Genomic DNA, 20,090 nt, shown 5'->3' with positions numbered 1-20,090 from the left:
CAGACCGGTGATGACAGCCGTCCCTCCTTTCTTCACAGATATTGGATAAATGTCAAATTTTAGAGGAAGCATCTGTCCTGCAGTGGTCTGACTAAAAAGCTAGAGCCAATTAAATTGCAGGACATCATCTCAATATGGCTCCAACACTACCCATTGATGCCTAGTGGGGGATGAGGAGAAACCAACAGGATGTAGGTGGGCGACATCCGCAACAGGGCGACCTCTGAGGGTCCCCGAGCCCCACTTTGATAACCACCCGGTGTAGTGCATTTGTGTTAGCACTCTGGTGTCACCCTTTCACATGCTAACACCAGCCAAAGAAACACTACTCACCAGTTGTTTCGTAGGTAAGTGATCAGTGAGGTTCAGGGGATGTGGAAGGATCACGCTCCATCCTCCCTGCTGGCTGCTGCACGCATAACAGACCGACGTGGAGAAAAAAAATAAAAACGGTGGAAAAGGAAGCGGAGTCTGGCACGGGGCGCGTTTGTTGTTAGGAGGAAATGGTATGCAGCTCAGGCGGGGCCGTGCCTCCCTCTGTCCCGTAGCTACCAACTGAACTCATCTGTTGTTATTTAGACAAACAACCAGCTCGTTTTGAACCGAAGTATTTCCACCCGGTATGCCCCGACAGAGAAGAAGCTAACACGGTTAACGACTGACGATGGCTTCGGTCCGGATGGCGAGCAAAGTTACGGCGAGACTTTTGGGAAGTATTCAGCCTCTTCACCGCGGTCTCAAAACTACCCGCCCGGTTCCGTTTCTTCACCAGGTAAATTAAACCTTTTGCTAATAAGTTTAATTCGTCTTGGTGTTTGTTAACGTTACGCCTCTGTTTAAGTGGGTATGTTAACATGAGTTAGTTGATGGGCTGGTTTCCTGATTTACTGAACGCAGCGCTGTGTGCACTTTGGCGTGTGGACGGTGTGAATAGAAAACTTCAGTCATTTGAGAGCACTGTTCCCTTTTGTACACCATGTTTTCTGGCACATCAAGACGAGTTTCTTTATCTGCCTGAAATCAGATGTAAAACTTGAGCAAGTTTACATTCAAGGTGCTTGAGTATGATCCATTTTGTCACATTCCCTTTGGTGGAGAAATGCATCCCTCTCTCTGCCTGTCTGTCACTGTCTGCTCTCTATTTCTGTGTCCTGTAATTTTCACTCAGGACTTCCAGAACAACAAATTAATAATTCAAGCACGTTGCCGACCTCTACAAGGGGGTTTAAATGGTCTAAACATGTCTACATGGCTGATCATTAATGTCCATTATCTCATCACTAAAGCAGAGCTCATTTAATTAGTCCTCTGAGGAAGTCCCTCAGGCACCCATTTTGGGAATCAGACCATGATCAGACTGCTAAATATACTTCTAAAACCTTAAGTATAGACTTGCCCTACCCTACACAATCCTTAGAGACATCAGTAACATCGTATACTGTGCAGCTTACAGTACATTCAGCACAGAGGTCAATATCTTATAGTGTCTTATGTCAGTATTGTGCATCATCAGGTAAACGTCTGTCTGCACAAAGCATTAAATGTACACATTTGTGGGAAACGCTGCATGAACCTCACATTGCATCACAGCATCACCGAGAGGTTTTCGTAGCGTGGCTTCACATGCAGGTTTATTAATACCACTTTAAATCACCTATCTTTCATAATCCGTTTTATGATCCATGCAAAGAAACTGCAGAGGTCAGCTAAGTCGTGAGCACACAGATCCCAAGTGGACGCCTCAGATCTCGGCCAGTGCAGGGAGAACGGAGCAGACTGTATTGCTAAACGCTAACACATCCATACTGAGTGAATATTGACGTGCAGTTTGTGGGATTGAGGGAAAAAGCCATTCTCTCTGATAGATGGGCAAGCTGACATGAGTCAGTCCTGCATGCCAGAGTGACTAAGTTCTATTTTTAGACTGAACCGTATATAAAATCGGAGCTGCAGTTTTTCCTCTTATGACATACTGTAAGTAAAGTGCAAGCTGCAATCCCCATTTACTGCTCTGATACGGCTGCTTTAATATTAGAAACATTTGACAGCGATATTTTGGTTTTCTGTGTATATATATTGCAAATCACTGGACCACTTGAATTACTTGATTTGGAAATGATAAATGATTGTAGAAGGATTAGATTGGTTTTGTAGGGGAGTGCATTTTATCAAACAACCAAAGTAGGCCCTGCTTTGGTTGATAAATTGATCAAGAATGATTGTGATTGGTGCGGAGCCTGCATGTCACTCACAAGCGACAAACTCGCATGTATCCAAAGACCCTTAAATCAGACTAAATCTTAAAAAGCAGGCAGATTTCTCTTGATTATAAAAATAATTTTTCAAATCAATAAAGTCACTGTTTGTCGTAAGGATAGTAAAATATCATCTAGTTTTCTGTGAAAGCTTAGTGAACTACATCATCTCGCTCAACATATTTCATCAACACCAACTTGGCCGCTGCCTCAGCACAGAAAAAGTACTAACAAAGGTGAAAATCACTATAAAACTGACCATACTGACAAGTGCAGTAAGTTCTGCCAGCAAGCTAATATACAGGACCAGCTGTACAATGTTCAAGTACATATTGCACCTTAAGAGTTGTAACACACTGAATGTAGCCATTATTTTAAAAACTAGTCACCAAAATATGATCAAGATCACTGCTTCCGTGTTGTGTTATCACCTTCTTTGAAACCCTTAAGGTACAGCAGAAGCAGTGTATTATATTTAGCCTGCATAAATACACTTGACAAGGGTCCCTGCAATTACAGAGTCAGCATCTTCAACCCTGAGGCCACCTGGATACCCCGCACAGCCTACAGAATGTTTAATACTCTACAGATCGATCTTATGTAGAATATCAAACAGGCAGACTCAGGGCTGTATAGTTTCCTGATCCAGGTAAAAACAAATATATATACATCAAGTGTAGTTTTCCTCCTAGATGAGATGCAGATATTGAACGAAATGTAAAACTCCTGTTGAAGGAGTGGCTGAACCACAGCCACTCCTGTTGAAGGAGTGGCTGAACCGCAGCTTGTATGAATAGGCGAGTTGCAACACCTGTAATCAGAGAGCTGCTGACGAGACAGAGAATGCTGCTGCATACAAAACCAGTATCCAGAGAGCTGGTTGTCAGTTTTAAATGAGATTTTCTTTGTTAAATAATAGAGTAAGTGAGTCCCGATAGGAAGTATTATTAGACAGTAAAATGGATTGAGACTTCAGAGGTTTGCGGAGTAGAATATGAAAATTGGATTTCCTTAAATTTTGACTGTCTTGTGGGTTATCATGGGAAAGTGTCAGATTTTTGTCAGATTTAATTCAGGAAATTGTAAAAAGACTCATTATCCACTCCGAGCACACAGGAGATAAAACCTTGAACACCCTGCCATCTGCTGCAATGTTTGTATTGCCCTCAGCAAAAGTTTGCGACTGGGAAAATATCATCAAGGCAGATACTTTCACTTTTATGAGAGAAGCTAAAGGGAGTTTGGCTTTTATGTCAGTAAGTTATAATGCGGTCACTTAAGTTTCTCTCCTGCAGTCGCTACTGGAATGCCATACAAGTGAACTCGATATGATGGAGCCTGAAGTCCTCGTGAGCCGGACATGAGTGCTGAGAGAAATTTGACTCACCTGCTGCATATTTAACGCAAATTAGCGATACTGTATTTACACTAACGTATAAAGGGAACAGTATGACATTATTTGGGGAAGTAAATCTGTTTGTATTTTTTTCCTGATTCAAATGAGAGGATAAATATCAGTTTCATGTTTGTGCATCCAGTATTGAAAGGTTCAGGAGGCTAACCAGAACAAAGGGAATCTGCGAGTGTAGCTCCAATAAAATGTAAAAGTGCCTATCAGCACAAAGCACAAAGCTCTCTTATCAAAACTTTTTTTTTTTAATATTCTCCTGTCTATTCAACATATGCAATATCTCCTAAAATGAGATGCCATATTTTTACGAGCAGGTACAGCCTGTGGCTCCTCTCCTGCAAACCGTTGAACCCAATGATATTAAAAGTCTACATAGTGGGTTGCCAGGTTTATGCATTGTCATGAACTCAACTCTGCACAAAACCCCTGTGACTCCCGGATGTGTTGGTGACTCCCCGTCTTGCTGACAAGACACAACATGTGAAACAGACGGCTCTGGAGCTGTTGATGGGCGTATTTTTCCACGTTGGACAGTGGTGTGGTAGCAGTAACTCTGTTCCTTTTAAGCATGGAGTGGCAACACAGCACATTGTGAAAACAAAACATGCACAGGCAGGGTTTCCACAGCAGACAGGAACAAACCGTATTATTGTAATTGCAGTTAGGTCACATTTATAGTTTGTACATTGAGTGTGCAGAAATACTCTCTATTTGTGCCTGAAATCGTGACACCTTTCTGCTATTCCACTGAAACCCCAAAACGTCAAGACTGCTGAAACAAGCATCACATTCTCACCGCAAGGGTTGACATTTTTATCTGACAGCTGGCACCATCTGTTGTCGCACAACTTTCATTGTCTGGACTGGCATTACACTGCAAGATGGAAGAGGTTTCATTCTGGCAGGCCTGACTGCCTGTTTCTCAGTGTCAAGACTGGTCATGCCAGGCATAGAGCTGTTCTTTATTATTGCAGCATCCACAGAAATAGACGTGGACATCACCCGCAGGGAGTCTTTCAGACTTGTGTTTCACACAGCAGATATCAAGGTCTTGAATTCGAGACCTGTGCTGCTCAGTGTGGAAAGCTCCTCAGCAGAGCTGTAGTGAGAGAAACGATGTGTTTGCAGCTTGTAATCTGGGACGTCTTGTGGCCTAGCGATTAAGATGTGCACCCTGTAACTGCAACGCCCACTGTTTGATTCCAGCTGGGGACCTTTGTTGCATATCGCACCATTTTCTTCCCCTTTGTATTTCCTGTCTGCTTCTTTACTATCAGCTGTCCAACAAAGAAGAGAAAAGGATGAAAGAAACATTCAATCTACAGAATATCTGGACATCTAATCTGGATAAGGAATAATGCATAACATTAGCAGGCGTATGGGTGGCTCCCAGTGTAATCAGATCTGAGCTACGTGTAAATGCAATCAATAACCTTACACCACATTCTGCCTCTTCTTCGTGTCTCAAGCAGGACTGGAAAAAAAACCCTACAGATGAGAGATTTGTCTGTAAATGGAAAATGAGTAGAGTCAAAACAGCAGCAGAATTGCTTCCCCTGAACTTGGACATTTCATGTTTGCAGACCCATTTTCTGTCCTTGAGATTGCAAATCAATCCTCCAATTGCATATTGAGATAAGAAGAACACTTCTATAAAACACACACTGATAAAATCAACTATTATTGAACAGGTAATGTAACTAGATGCGAAAAGATTCAGTGAGATTTGGAAGACATTATGGGATCGTGTTAAAAGCACTGGGTGTTGACATGTGTTGTTGATGTTCTACTTTACAAACTGTTTAGGCCTGTGACATCAACATCTCATCTCATGATGCATCTTGGCAATCAGCTGGCCCACCTGGTATTTATCAGCTGTTGCTTCCAAACACCTCCTAAAGTATAACCGAAAGCTTGAAGGAGCAAGCTGTATCTAGGTGCAGATCGCAAGGGAATACCAGGTGTAAATGAGTTCTTAGTTTTCATTCTTTCTGCAAGTGCAACAGTGACTAATGTTAAACTGTTATGCAACACTTAAGACATCTTGTAAAAGTTAAATGTTTCCTGCATCGCTAGGCGCTGAGATATTTGAATCTCCTTCATCCGGCACAGGCTTTAAGGCTTACTCTTGCAAACTGCTTGAGCAAAGTCGTTATTGATTCCTTGTAGAAATGTGCATAATGAAATTCAGTCTATTATCCTCGTGGTTAAAAAAGATACATAACGTGTTCTGTCTTGTCAACAACACATGCTGGACACTATGTCCCTGTTCAGACTTGGTATTACCATGTGTGCTGAGTGATCCAGGAAGCTAAAACGACAGGCAGAATGGATTACACACTGTCTGATTTCCATGTGGTTCAGTGTGATGCAAATTACATGTTCGGGCTGTCTTAACCAGCCAATGTTAGCAGCAGATGTTTGTGAACACACTGTCTGTTTCAACCAATCTAACAATTGAACTAGTAACCTTATACCCCCAGACTCCCTTACAGATCACGTCATTTTGAGAGTTGTTGAGTGAGGAGAAAGTTAAATAAAGTCTACAAAGCTTTGCTACGACAAATTCAAAATTGTTTATGCCATCTTGTAAATTCAGCATTGAATACAATACATTAAGTTTTATCTTTCCTTGTGCAAAGTGTCAGTTTGTGGCGGCACTGCTGTACCAGCCTCTGCTTCCGTGTCTAAAGTGTGTCTTACCTGCCAACATGTAGCAGCAGTTTCAACACCGTTTCAACTGATTTCATTTATACTAAATTTATGAAAGCGCACAACATTTCGTGAATGGTAAGCCTGTCAAATTTTAGAAATACCGTAAACATTAGCCAATAGGTTAATTCCCTGTTCCCCTAATTTCCCTTATGGAAAAAGTCCCCAGACTCCCTTTTAAAAATCGTACAATTTTGTGAGCTGTTGAGTTGGAAGAAACATCATAAACTTTGATAAACGCTGTTAACAATACATTCTGAACTATTTGCGCCTTCTTGTTAATTATTATTCTTTGTGCATAAAATATTCTATCTGTTTGATCCAGTTTTCTGAGGTGTTATTGGACAAAGCAGCACAAGTGGATTAATTTCCTTTCCGAATATTGACCTGAGATTTAGTTTACTCAGAGTTTTAAATCACTGTCGTTCTTAATCCAGCATACTCAAGTGTGCCCCTAGTCCCGGCATGACCTTGTGGTGATGCATTGCTTGGCTATGTGTGTGTGACCAAAAAGGGAATCATGACTCACTCCAGTTGGTAAAGTCAAAGTTTTTGTGGCATCGTTGCTTTTAAATTCAGAAAGGGTGGTTGTTTTTTAGCTTTAGAAGAGTTTGCTCCTTTTGAAATTTGCTCCTCCAAAGTCTGCGGTTCTGGACCTCTGCGAACGCCGCATGAATCCCTAAATCACTGCCCCCTCCTTTTCATCCTCCTCTTCACTATTCAGCTCCGCCATTGTGTTATGCTGAGCTGCAGGGTAAAGAGCTCTTTAGTCATTTAAGCTTGGAGTATCGTAGTGTGTTGTTCTGAGACCGTGATAAATATAGCAATTTGGGCTGAGTAGTGATTACCTGTAAGAACAAAAGACCTACTCTTATGACTGTGGTGTAAATAAGTAAAAGTCCTGCCTCTCCTTGTTATCCTGCACCACCCATTCCTGAAGCTCTTTCAAACAGACAGGTGACATCCTCTCATGGCAGAGTAACTAACTGGAAAGCTGCCAGAAACTGAAACACTCTCCTTGTTGGACATGCTAGACTAAAGGCCATCTTTACATTCCCAGCACGTATTAGATAAATTAAATCTTTGGCTTTTCATTTGGAGTAATTCTGTACATCCATGTTTTTTAGGTTTTCATCCTTTGATTTTTTTTTTTTTTAATCCCTCTGTGACACATTTTTACAGCATGTAAAACAATTTAACAATTAGATTTTAATTGGTGATCTTTCCACTACCTGCTGCCTTGTTACTGCAGTCCCCCTCATCCCACCCACTGTATTCTCTCCTCGTCCTCCTAACCTGACCGGGTCATTAACCTAGAAACAGAAGACAAATGCCTCGATGCAAATCTTATTCATGGTACAGTGCTGGCTGTTCTTAGTCATGATAGCGTCAGGGACCAATTCAATTTCTCTTCTTGGCAGATTCGTTTTTCACTCTTGTCTTTAGGCCGTTTATCACTCTCACGCATTTTCCTTTCCGCCTGCTTGAAGTCATGCCTGCAAGATACCGTAAGTCATCACATTATTATCCTTTCTTTTTGTTTAGTGGTATCAAACCCTTGAAGAGAGTGGGAGGAGATACCTTTAGGTAGCCGAGACGCAACAGGCCATAGCTCAGCCGTGACAGGATCTATAATGGGGCGACCTGCTGGGAGACGCCTGGGAAAATGAGGCAGCCTGTCACCGTGATAACCCTGCTCATTGCTCGAGCAGGCCTGCCTCGCTGCAGAGGAGGGACATGGCAGTTTGTCACCATATAGCCCACTTTTCACTCCCTGTCTTTGCACTCTCCCCTCCCCCTGTTGGCATGGCATAAATAAGAAACGCATAGCTCAAGGGGTAAATATACCTTCAGCTGATTGTTTTGAGACAGAACGGTTGGAGGAAATTATTTGGTTGAGAGGAACAGGTGTGCAGTGTTGTTCCCTGCAGCTGCAAATTGACTCTCGAAATGTGTGAAGGACAATGGACAGACGGCATCCACCATGCGCTCTAAATACAGATTAGTTTTGTAATTGGGAAGTGTGTTTTGTTTTGATAAGCAGACAAATGTTCAGTTTAGAGGCCAGTGGTGACATTAGTCATCATGCGGAGTTGGAAACCCACTGCTTTCTGCAGGCTGTATGAGTGTCTTGTGACATGCCGTGGGAGTGACTGCCACAGGCTTGTTGAGGCAGTATGCATTCTGTTACATCCCTTTGTTATGTGGTAAATAATCTATGGGTGTGTCTGTCTGCGTGGGAGTAGTCCCAGTAAAACGACACATCATAGTACTATGGTTGGACATTTTTTATTTAGAGCTACTCAAGTAGATGGTACCCGTCCAGCACACTAGCTGGCCTTTCTTACATTTGGGTCCAAAGCTTGTAATCTCTGCCACATCAAAGTTGAATCAGCAGATGAAAACAGTTGCAGTTGAAATTAAAAGCAAAAAAGTGTATGTATGTAAATTTTTCTTAATGTCCAACGAATGTAAGTCATGTAACGGCGTCAACATCAGTGACTTCAAAATGTGTCATATTTCTTAAACCCTAAACCATGAGCTTTTATTCTAACTCATCTATAAACGATCCTGCATACTTATATTTACCTACCCACTGTGCTATTTCTATTCCATTTTAGCAGGAGGACTCTTTCTTGATTGATCCACCATTTCAGATTGATTGGTCAACCACTCTAGACTGCAATATTTTTCCTCTTGCAACACCATGAGGTTGGCATCTTTTGTTTTGAATTAAATTTCTCTACAACTTTTAGTTGGATTGCCATGAAATTTGGTGCAGACATTCAGGTTCATAAAGGGAAAAACTGAAATAACTCACTTCTAATAGCCTCATCTCTTGGCCAAAATCTGAACATGTCCTGTACTTTGGTTAATGTCCAAATACTATATTAGCAGATGTAAGCATCTGTCAGTAACCAGTCTAGATTTGGCCTGCCTTAGCTCTAACCAGTGCATCACCGGGCCAGAGCCACTGCTCTGAGCTTCACAGCGGCTCTCCAGAAACCTATGAGTGATGTTTTATACAGTCTATGGCTAAAATGTCGGAAGGGTTAACACTATAAACATCTGCTGAGCATCAGTATGGTGATTGTTTACTGTTGGCATGTGAGCAATTACAAATGTTAGCATTTAGCTCAAAGCACTGAGGGATCTAAAGAAACACAGCCTCACAGAGTTGTTAGCATGACGCTCCTGTCAGTACCATAAGATTCTCAGCAGTGTTTACCAATTTGTTGTAGTGCATTTAGAGCAGCAGTCAGATTATCCCCATATGGCAGATAAAAAGCATTACTGCACCTGCTCCTTATGTATCAGCCATTGAGCGTAACGAGGCCAGGGGACTCGTCTGCTGCCTTTTAACAGTCTGTCACGAAAACTCAACTCTAGGGGTCATCTGACGAATGACTCGTAAACGTGTATGACATATTGTCGCCAAATTGTTCTGTAATGTTATTGCACTCCCGTGTCAGAGCATTTGTAACCTCCACACGTAGGGTGAGAGAACTAAAAGGGTCGGTATATATAATGCAGTCTGCTACAGCATGTAATGGCACGGGGCGGGGAACATGGCTTTGGAAATAGACCATTATTCATCACACAGCTCTCGAGCTGCATTATCTGCGACGTTAGCCACGTTCTGTTGATTTAGAATGGGATTGGTATGTGTGCGCACAGCATATAAACAGGCTGGAGTCAGTCAGCTGTTGAATTGATTCTGGTCAGTGATCTCACATACACACACACCCACTCGGTAAAGAGACAAATAGGCCTGCCTCGCCCTTGATGCTTTGCTCCAGATCTGCTGTTTTCACATTAGCAGGGCACCAATGTGCAAGCTCAAACTCATTCTCCTGTTAGACTGCTTTGGCATGAAGTGTTTGCTAATGAGATTGATAACGTATAGGCTTTTTATTCCCAGGCAGTTGCTGTATGTGTTGGCAGTCAGCGCCTGCACCACTCAGTTTAATGAAGCGCTATGGCTGCGGCTGTAGCGGCGTTGGCTTATAAAATGCTGTTCCGGGCTGTTTAACATGGTGGTGATGTGTTTGCTGTCTGAGGTTAACTAGTCACAAGTCACAAAATAACATGACTCTTTCAGGTTTCAGGGACAGCATCGCTATGCACAGCTGTACTACAGGTGGGCATTGAGATGACTGAGATATTACAAATTAATTCACCTTCATGGCTCATAATTATGCCCCTTTTACATCCGAAAATAGATACATCCATCTCAAACGATGTAACCATAAGTGCCCACATACTTCCATGCGTCCTTCACGTAGGCATCAGGGCTCCAGACTAACTTTTTTTACTAGGAGCACAGTGGCCTCTAACTGAAAATTTTAGGAGCACATGCAAAGCAAATATTCACATTTCCTCTCATTTTTACTGTATTACTGATAAATACTTTGATTAGGGATGTCCCGATCAAGTTTTTTTGCCCCCGAGTCCGAGTCCGAGTCCTTTGATTTTGAGGACTTGCCGATACCGAGTCCCGATCCGATACTTTTATAAAACAATAAAAAATGAAGAAGAGAAAAGAAAATTGTGCAGGATGTCCCTTTTATTATATTTTAACACGTGTACTGTTGTAAACTGAGCACATAGGAGGTAGGCAGCTTGAACATTCTTAAGTCAGTACAAAAAAATATTCTTCACATTAGAAGTAGAACAACTACTAGTGCAACATTAGAACTTAGTGCAATCACAGACTCAATAGTCTAGTATATCACAGACTCAATATAGTCTAGTACAAATATAGCAGCTTAACTTAAAATGCCAGTCAGGCATTAAAATATAAAATAAAACAAATGAACAAATAAAACAAATTTAAATGAAAGTGACTAAAGTAAGGCCAGTATTGTGCTTTTTGAAAGCTTCATCCACTGTGGGCTGGATAGCCTTCGGCTTGGTTGCCTGTGTAAACTGTGTGTATTGCGCTGGGTGTTTATTTTTCAGGTGTCGTATCAGGTTAGTGGTGTTAAAAGCAGCTTTGTCCTTGCCACCCCTCGAAATCCCCATTTGACAAATCTTACAGTTTGCGATAGCATCGTTCTCCTCGTTCACTCTGAAGTAATTCCACACAACAGACATGATAGCAGAGGGCTGCTTCAGCTTCAAAACAAACAGGCGTGCTCTGCGCGCATGCGGTGTTTCTGCGAGCTGTCTGTCTCTTGCAGAAAGGGCTCTGGCTGTGTGTCATGTGACACACACAGACAAGGTCTGACTCGGTGCGGTGCGGTGGTAGTAAATACTAATTTTATTCGAATTTATGTTTAATCACCAATAGCCAATATATTAAAAACTGATAAAAATAATGACTTTCAATATATATATGTATATATATATATCCGATCCCTGATCGGCTCATAACGTCCGAGTCCGGATCGAGTCTGCAATCACGTGATCGGCCCCGATTTCCGATCACGTGATCGGATCGGGACAACTCTAACTTTGATAGTAAATGCAGAAATTACAATGTCTTGTTTTAAATTCTGTCACACTTTATTGTGAACTTTTGAAGAAGCAACATAAGAGAAATAAGGTACACAGACAGTACCATTACTGTCATTACAGTACAATATTAACAAACATACATTCAGAAATCAAAAATGCAAAGCTGTGTTCAGAAATTTAAACTAAGTATGTTCTCAGTAACCTTCCTATCCTTTCACAGTACACAGACAACAACTTAACAAATACTTTAAATGTATGTAAGCATTTGGGGCACTGGTCAATAACTTTAATGCCACTACAGAACAAGTAGGCCTAAACAAGGCCTCTTGCCTTCTAAATGCAACTGACAGTGGAGTTGCATTTTCACTGGAGTACAGGTCACAGCATATTTTATGCCTTAGACTAGCACTGTGTTTGACCAATGTCTTATGTTTTAACTGTGTAGTGCCAGCATTACCTGCAAATTTCGTGTCCCCCACATGTTGTGGGTATCAACTGCAAAATTTGCAGTTCATGGAATTCGTCTCTCTGAGATACCTTAACCAGTCAAATTTGCGCAGCCATTCTTCACGAAAACAGTATTTTCTGCCCTTTTTTCGCCACACTTGTGTCTTCAGACTCTGACTGATCCTTTGAGTTAGGATTTGACTCTGGCACTGCAAATTCACTGGTCGCACATGCGCGACTAAATGTAAAATTTAGTCCCACTGTCTCAAATTTTGGTCGCAGCCCTGGGCATGGATAGCGATTCAGACAACAACAAACGTGGCGACAATAGAGGAAGTTGTGATAATGTTAAGAGGCAAAAGTGGAGGCGGAAAAACCAAACACTGGCTCTGGAGAAGGCCTTTTGAATTTTTTGCAGTTTTAGCTGGTTGCAATCTTCAATCACTAGATGCCACTAAATCCTACACACTGGACCTTTTTTAAGAAATATATATCCTTTCATTAGTTTCATCATCTGTTGGCTCTCAGATTTATTTTGAAAGCCCTGCCTCTGTTAGTCATCTAACAGTCATTAACTGTTACTTCACTGATTTTCCAGAAAATGTAATATATCAAAAAATAGAGTTACATTTAAATAGGGATAGAGGATTTTAATTGTCACCCGCCCAAACTCATTCTCCTGTACTGTATTATCACTTAAAACAATCTTTAAAAACAGGAAGTGATTAACCCTTTTTAACCCTGTCCTTTTTTCAATTTACATGTATGATTTTGGATGCCACCATGCATGCGTGATTGGATCCATTTGGATGCCAAATGTTTCACTGGGTTTAAAGAATTCATACATGCATCCCCTAAAAATACTTCTTTTCCCATTGTCAATGGAGAGCTGGTGAGCTGATGCGTAGGCGGTACAGCTCTGTGACAGCTTTCTGCTGTATATTAACATCTGGAGATCGCACACAAGCTGAACAGCTAAATCTGGTCTCATTGGAATCAATTTATGTGGCTCTTTTTGGGGACATAGAGTATTTATAACATCATGCTTTCCGTCACAGTGTGGTGCACTGCTTCATTAGCCAGCCAACAAACACTTGTAGTTAAAATTTGTTTGTAATCTCCGCTTCCTTTCTAACCTTCTGGTTCTAGCCGCTGTAATCCATCAAAACAAAAGCACCCCTCTGGTCATGTGGACAGTCACTCATTGCTGTATGTGAATGTTGTTTTTCCTGTTAAAGCCTCTTCTCCTAACCAGTGGAGTGAGAAGGACTTGAGCACATCTGGCCTCTGCTCCATCAGTGTGCCTCAAGACAGCTTTCTCAGCCCATGAACATGGACGCCCCCTTCTCCTCTTTAATGTGATATTGATTGAGCGAACTCCCAGCTGTAGGACAAAGGGGCGGGAGAGATTGGCTGCAACATCCTTAAATGTCACTTGAAGAAAGATGTTGTCATGCGGGAGTGGGACCTGGTGGACTCTCAGCTAAATGGGAAACACCGGATGGATTCTTTCTTCTTTTTTTTTTAGGTTAAAAGGCACAAGTGTTTCAACACTAGGACACTGGTGTTTATTAACTGGTGTTTAGAGCTTTTGATAGTAAACTGGAGGACATAATATCATTAATACATACGTTTCATTAATGCTGTTATTACAATTACATATTGTACATTTGTTTTGGTTTGGTTTCCCCAACCGTTTGATGGCAATGGTTTTCAGCACCTGTCTTTGCTGAGGGACAGGTATGTGGTCCTTGGGCCCTCTGCCTCTGTCCTCTATTAATCCTCAATCCTATCAACAACTCCGTTTGATAAGCAAATGCACCAATATTTACCTGAGGAGGAGGAGAGTCCTCTCTTTGTGTTATAGTGATGCACTGAGATCATCGGCTGGGTTATAAAAATGATCATTCTGATTAGTAGCGAATGGGATGTGCGTGAATTAAATAATACATTTTTGATGAGGACATGTTAATTATGTTACCTGCAGCGATACCCCAGCAGCAGATTTGATAAGTGCGTCTCCCCATTGAGACAATGCGCACATTCACGCACAAGGCACACCAGCTTAACTTCATTGATTATTTAAATCTCCTGACATGCTGACAGCCTCAAAATGGTTTGGACTTGGCCTAAAGCAGCAATCCACCTGATAAATCCTGAGCTCGATCAGAGGTGTCAAAAAATATTTATCTCAGAAGCTAAAATGTAATTCTGCTTTGTCTGGAGAGTTTCCTCCGTCCTGCCAAGTTTATGAGTACAGTTTTTCGTCTTGCTGCCAAAATGTGTCATATTTCCTGCAGTGACATTACTGCGCATGTGAAAAAACTTAAATGACTGGAAGCAGCCTCTCTAATCATTAATTAATTAAAGCGGACTGTATGTGCGCCCTTAAAATAGCAGGGAAAAATACAGCAGCATTTACTTTAGAGCAGGTTTTTGTTGGTCAATGGCACAGCCACGTCCTGTCATCAAATAGCAACTGCAGCTTCCTCTCCATGAGGCTGAAATTTGCAGTGGATGTGTTTGTAAGGCTGTGTGCATGTGAATGCATGAACATGTGGCTTTAAAAATTAAGGAGAATATGAGTTTGCATGTAAACTGTAACAAGAGACTACACCCAAAGAATGTCGAGTGCAGGACGCAGAAGTGTTCCCGCTGACTAGAATAATGAGCAGTTCGTTTCAGGCGCCCTCTCTATTATCAGGAGTGTGGGAGAGACTCTAGGCCTTGAGGTGCCACGGTTCATCTTTATTGAGGGGCACACCGGCAATTCATTAAGCAATAAAGGCTGCAGCCTAAAATTTAATTAACTTAATGGAAAGTCGTGCCTCAGCGAAAAGGAGCTGGTTTCATCAAGAATCTGTACCATCAGCTGGCCAGATTACACACCATTTAGTGAGGGAGTGAAAAGCAGCTCAACAGCCACAGAAGAAATTCACATTAGCGAAAAAAGCACTCTGAGAGCAGAGCCCACAAAACTCAATTGATGTGGCTTTGTGGCAGACTGGTTTTGTGTGGGGCGTTTCTTTTTTCAGATCCTTCAGGATGCTGTTGGTCTGTTTACCCTCCGATGTCAGCTGACATGACAGCAGTTTACCAAAGGAGGGATGTACTTTTTTTTCCACCAAGAACAAATTGAATGAGCTGATAATGTCTTTTTCTTTCATTCTTTCTTCCTTCCTTCCGTCCTTCCAACCTTCTTTCCATCCTTCGTACCTTCCTTCCTTCTTTCCTTATTTCTTTCTTTCTCAGGTTCAACAGAGACTGCCTCTACTTGGAAATTGTCAAGCACTTTTCTGCAGCACACTCCCACCCTCCAGTGGTAAAGTACAGTTACTACATCTACATAATCATACATTTCTGTTTGTTGCATGTCTGCCCCCTGTTTGTGACCTCACAATCGGTCCTGCTGGGTAAAACTACTTAAATGAGCTTGACGTAATGATCTTTGCACAAAACACAGCATGAAAATGCAAGCTCAACAGATCTCTGCCTCACTCTGTTGCAGATGTGTCCTTGAAGTACAAATATGGCCGTTTGGTTCTGGAGGTCCCGTTGCCCTCCAGGAATGAGAAGTGTCTGTTCTACCTCAGGCCCATGCTGATGAGTGTAGGAGACCTGATCACAGATCTGCAGAGAGAGGACCCCGGAGTCACTGCCTCTGTTTCATCCAAGGGTAGGACACGACACGCGTCGGCTACGCACATACCGGACAGACCACATTCTTGATGCTAACTCAGGCCTGTTTAACCATTTTTGTTGCTACCTGGTTTGGCAGGTTGGTAGGACTGAAAGCTGAAGAGCAGCACACAGTAGTTTGGCACAATGCCTGCAGAATGTAATTTCACAAGCCACTAACTCATTTTTATCATTGTTGCTTGATTGCTTTCCAGCATCCACCCTAAAGGGTTCAAAAGGTTAATCAGCGAGTAGAGAGAAGTAGAAAGAATAGTAGAGAGAGAGCAGAAATTCGTTGTAGTTCCAAACTTTTTAGCTTGTGAGCCCATAAAATAAATCAAAGATTTTACAAATCAAGTCTGTTTACAGTTCATTTGGCGTACCGTTCAGTGAGAAATGTTTTATAAAGCCTTTCGTGGCTCCAAAGGGAGCTATGTGAAGTCTGACAAATTGCCTCAAGTCATGAGTCAGCATCGACAACAAAATTGAAAATGAACCTGTCAGCTGTCAAGTTGCATTGTGGGTAATGCATGTGCCAGGCATTGACAAAGAAAAATAATGCATGGAATAATAGATGTCTGTGGTTCTGCTGCATCGACTTTGATCCTTTCTTTGGCAGTCCACAAACACTTCCCTACCCTTCGGCGGCCACAGTCTTCGCTTTTAATGTAGAAGTGAGTTATGAGCAGTTCAACCAAGGCGTGATATTTCAATCTTGTTGGTTGTTTTAATTTGAAGGATTTTTAGAGGCTCAAGAAACTAGAATGACACTCCGAAGAGCGTATACCTCCAAACAGTCCCCTTTCTCCACATCAAACTGTACTCACTCGAGCCAGATGCCAGTCAACCAAATAAGCCTGTTTTTTTTCATCAAGATCCATTAGAAATTAGCAGATATGTTGAAAAAAAGCCCTATCTCACAATTATTCAATTCCTGGATCCGTCCCTTTATCCAGATCCATGCCAAAAGTTAATAAGGTCTATGCTGGGCCGAGACCCATCCTCCGTTCAGGTATCGTGGAAATCCGTTCTGTAGTTTTTGTGTATTCCTGCTGACAAACCAACCAACCAACAGACAAAGGTACACCAGTGAAGCATAACCTCCTTGGGGAGTTAAAAGAGAAAAACTTCCAGAAAGGTTGTAAAACATAAAGGAAACTTTTTCTTCTCTTTCTCTCCATTTAATCACCTTATGACCCCAACAGATATATCTGGGAACCACTACAGTAGGTGATATGGAAGCCAATGGGATGACATATTACAAAGACGTTAAGTCTTTTTTCCTTGATGGTCCATAATGCAACACTGCTGCAGTGTAAAAAAGGGGATGTGACTCACATTCTCCTGACTGGAAAAACATGCTTGTTTCTGTAGCAATCGCTCTGTCCATCTACACCACCTATGACACATGCAGGGAGATTGTTCAGAAAGTACCCTGAAATCACCAACTGAGGCAGGTTGACGGTTAGATCGCTATCATTTCAGGAAATAGGACACATACATTTGCAGTGATGAGTAACTTTGTTTATCCTGTAAATGAATGATGCTATTCATCTGAGGTTTATGTAGACGATGCAGAGATGATCTGTTAGGAATTTCATTATGTTTTTATGCATTTTTTTGTCTGTTTTGTGTTTTTATTGTGTTTTATTTGGGCAACCTGTCTGAAAACCTTTTTGCTGGGCTATAAAGACGAAGTTATATGAATGCTATAAAAGTACTGAGTTAGACATTTGTCCTCTGACAGATGGAGAGCGCATAGCCAACACCACGCTGATCGACGCTCTGCTGGACAAGGACTTCCAGCTCGTCATCAATGATGCAGTTTATAACGTCCGCTCTCCTGAAAAGGGTATAAACACAGTTCTCTCCGCTCATAAACGGTCCTCATTTTGTCTGCTTCGTAATTACAACTCAGACCCGCGGATAAATAGCAGTTATTATCTCTCCAGGCACGACTGCTCTCACATTTCACCCCGCTTTCTCATCCTCGCCCACCTTGTTGTGTCCTCTGCTGCAGTGTGTACATCCAATGAGCATGCCATGGAGCTGGAGGACATGAAGCATGTTGTGCATCTGCTGCACACGGCGCTCCACCTGCCTGAGCACCACCTGCTGAAAGAGAGGCAGCTGCTGGAGAGACTGGACAACCTCAAACAGGAGCTGTCGCCTCTGGAGAAGGTAGTGTCTCAACATCTGTATGCCATTCAACCTCTATTTCTCCCTCATCACTTCTCCTTGAGTGTCTGTTTTTATTGTTTTCAAAGTGACATCCCTGACCTGCCAGTTTTTTATTACTGCCTGACAGATGAAGGCACAGCTGTCCCATACAGCAGACTTCCACTCCTCCAGGGTTGTCTGGACCGGCATGGCCCTGTTATCTGTGCAGGGTGGAGCTCTGGCCTGGCTCACCTGGTGGGTCTATTCATGGGACGTCATGGAGCCCGTCACTTACTTCATCACCTATGCCACCAGCATGGGAGCCTTCGCCTATTATGTCCTCACCAAACAGGCAAGTCTCAGTGAAACAAGAGAGAAACTTTAGTCTGGGATAGGAAACTTTAAATGACTTAATACAAAGGAATAGTTTGGCATTTTTGGAAGTATGCTTCTTGAGACAAGAAGTTCAGCACATAACTTCAGACCATAAAAACAAAAAAGATGTCATTTCTGCACTTTTGTTATCGTATAGATAAAATAAACTAGATATTATATGTTAATTAGTGAGCTAACTGCTAGCTAGCTGCTGGCTGTGGTTTCATATTAACAGACAGGTATGACAGTGATGGCAATCCTCTCATCCATCTCTTGACAAGATGGCACATTTCTGAACAGTTAATCTGAAGCTCAGCTGCACTAAATCATGTGTGTGCAGATTTTTCCTCCCCACGCTAATGGCAATCCTTCTTTTATTCTTTCCCTCAGGATTACATATACCCAGAGGTTCAAGACAGACAGTTCCTGCATTACTTTTATAAGGGTGCCAGCAAGAAGAAATTCAACGTGACAAAATACAATGAACTGAAGGAGGAGCTGTCTCAGGTTGGTTGATTGGCTCACTTCTTACAGTCCCACATTAGCTACACCACAGGTACAGACAAGTCACAACATGTTTTGGACACATCACATTATTGGAAGAACATGTGGTATACAGGACTGTACATGTGCTATTTTCATATAAGAGCAAAAATGGAAGAATTATGGAAATTCCAGAGACCCATTATCCTCTCTGTGAGGCTGTAATGTTACTTATGCACAGATGTGCTTTGAGCTAAATGTTAACATTAGCATGCTAACTTGCACACAGTGACAATACTAACATGGTGATGTATATATTTATACATGTACATGCAGGTTTAATGCTTACTATGATTGTCAGCATAGTTTAGCATATTAGCATGGTAACTTTTGGTTATCAGAACTAAACATGTCGTTAGTTTTGCAGATATTTGATCATGAACCAAAGCCTGACAAATTAAAACTTTGACCTCATGGTAAAGCTAGGGAAAAGTTAAGGAGACACCAGAGTTATCATCATAAACTCAGGGTGACATGAATATCTGTGCCAAATATGATAATTCATCCAATAATTAAGACATTGTAAACTATAAATGTCAGTCTCCTGGAGCCGTGAAAGAAAAGTCAGGGAATCATCACCAAACTACACTAAAAACAAGCTCTGATGAAATAAAAATTGCACTTACATGCATTCATTGTGATAAGACACTTCAATTATAATAATCTGCCTTCTGAATTAATCATTTACTATAATTTAATCATGGTCTGTGTGACTGTTTTGTGTGCGTCAGGTGGAGGAAGACCTGAGACGTCTGAGGAATCCAACTGAACTTCAGCTGCCAGTTGATCAGATCCAGCCAAAGCCATGAACGAAGCCAAGCCATACATAACGGTCACTTACACGCTCCAGAGCAAAAACAATTTTTCTGATTTATTTTGATAAAGGCGCCTTTTTACTAGGAATCCATAGCATTCTATGTTGTGTTTACAGTCTTGATAATGATGCCAATTATATCTTTGAGAAAAGAACAGACACCAAGGTCTATTGAAATAAAATGTATTTCCCCGATATTGGGAGAATCTCATGTCTGCTTGATGTCTTATTATTG

At 41.7% G+C, this 20,090-nt stretch overlaps 1 protein-coding gene across 1 annotated transcript; it reads left to right on the top strand.

Moving 5' to 3' along the window:
* Window positions 1–292: 292 nt before the first annotated feature.
* LOC140995592 (calcium uniporter protein, mitochondrial-like) lies at window positions 293–20,066 on the top strand. Its single transcript, XM_073465655.1, has 8 exons — window positions 293–772; window positions 15,538–15,607; window positions 15,794–15,961; window positions 17,711–17,815; window positions 17,984–18,144; window positions 18,272–18,475; window positions 18,889–19,005; window positions 19,773–20,066. Exons 1-8 carry the CDS (start codon window positions 665–667, stop codon window positions 19,848–19,850), a joined length of 1,011 nt encoding a protein of 336 aa, XP_073321756.1. The 5' UTR covers window positions 293–664; the 3' UTR covers window positions 19,851–20,066.
* The last annotated feature ends 24 nt before the right edge of the window (window positions 20,067–20,090 follow it).

Source organism: Pagrus major, chromosome 1, assembly GCF_040436345.1.
Source record: "Pagrus major chromosome 1, Pma_NU_1.0".
NCBI classification, from domain to species: domain Eukaryota; kingdom Metazoa; phylum Chordata; class Actinopteri; order Spariformes; family Sparidae; genus Pagrus; species Pagrus major.
This window is presented reverse-complemented; position numbering and strand designations above follow the sequence as displayed.

Coding starts and splice junctions, on each gene's coding strand:
- LOC140995592 (XM_073465655.1), top strand. CDS start 665: ATGGCTTCGGTCCGGATGGCGAGCAAAGTTACGGCGAGACTTTTGGGA. Junction 15,608..15,793: donor CACACTCCCACCCTCCAGTG/GTAAAGTACAGT, acceptor ACTCTGTTGCAG/ATGTGTCCTTGAAGTACAAA. Junction 18,145..18,271: donor AGCTGTCGCCTCTGGAGAAG/GTAGTGTCTCAA, acceptor ACTGCCTGACAG/ATGAAGGCACAGCTGTCCCA.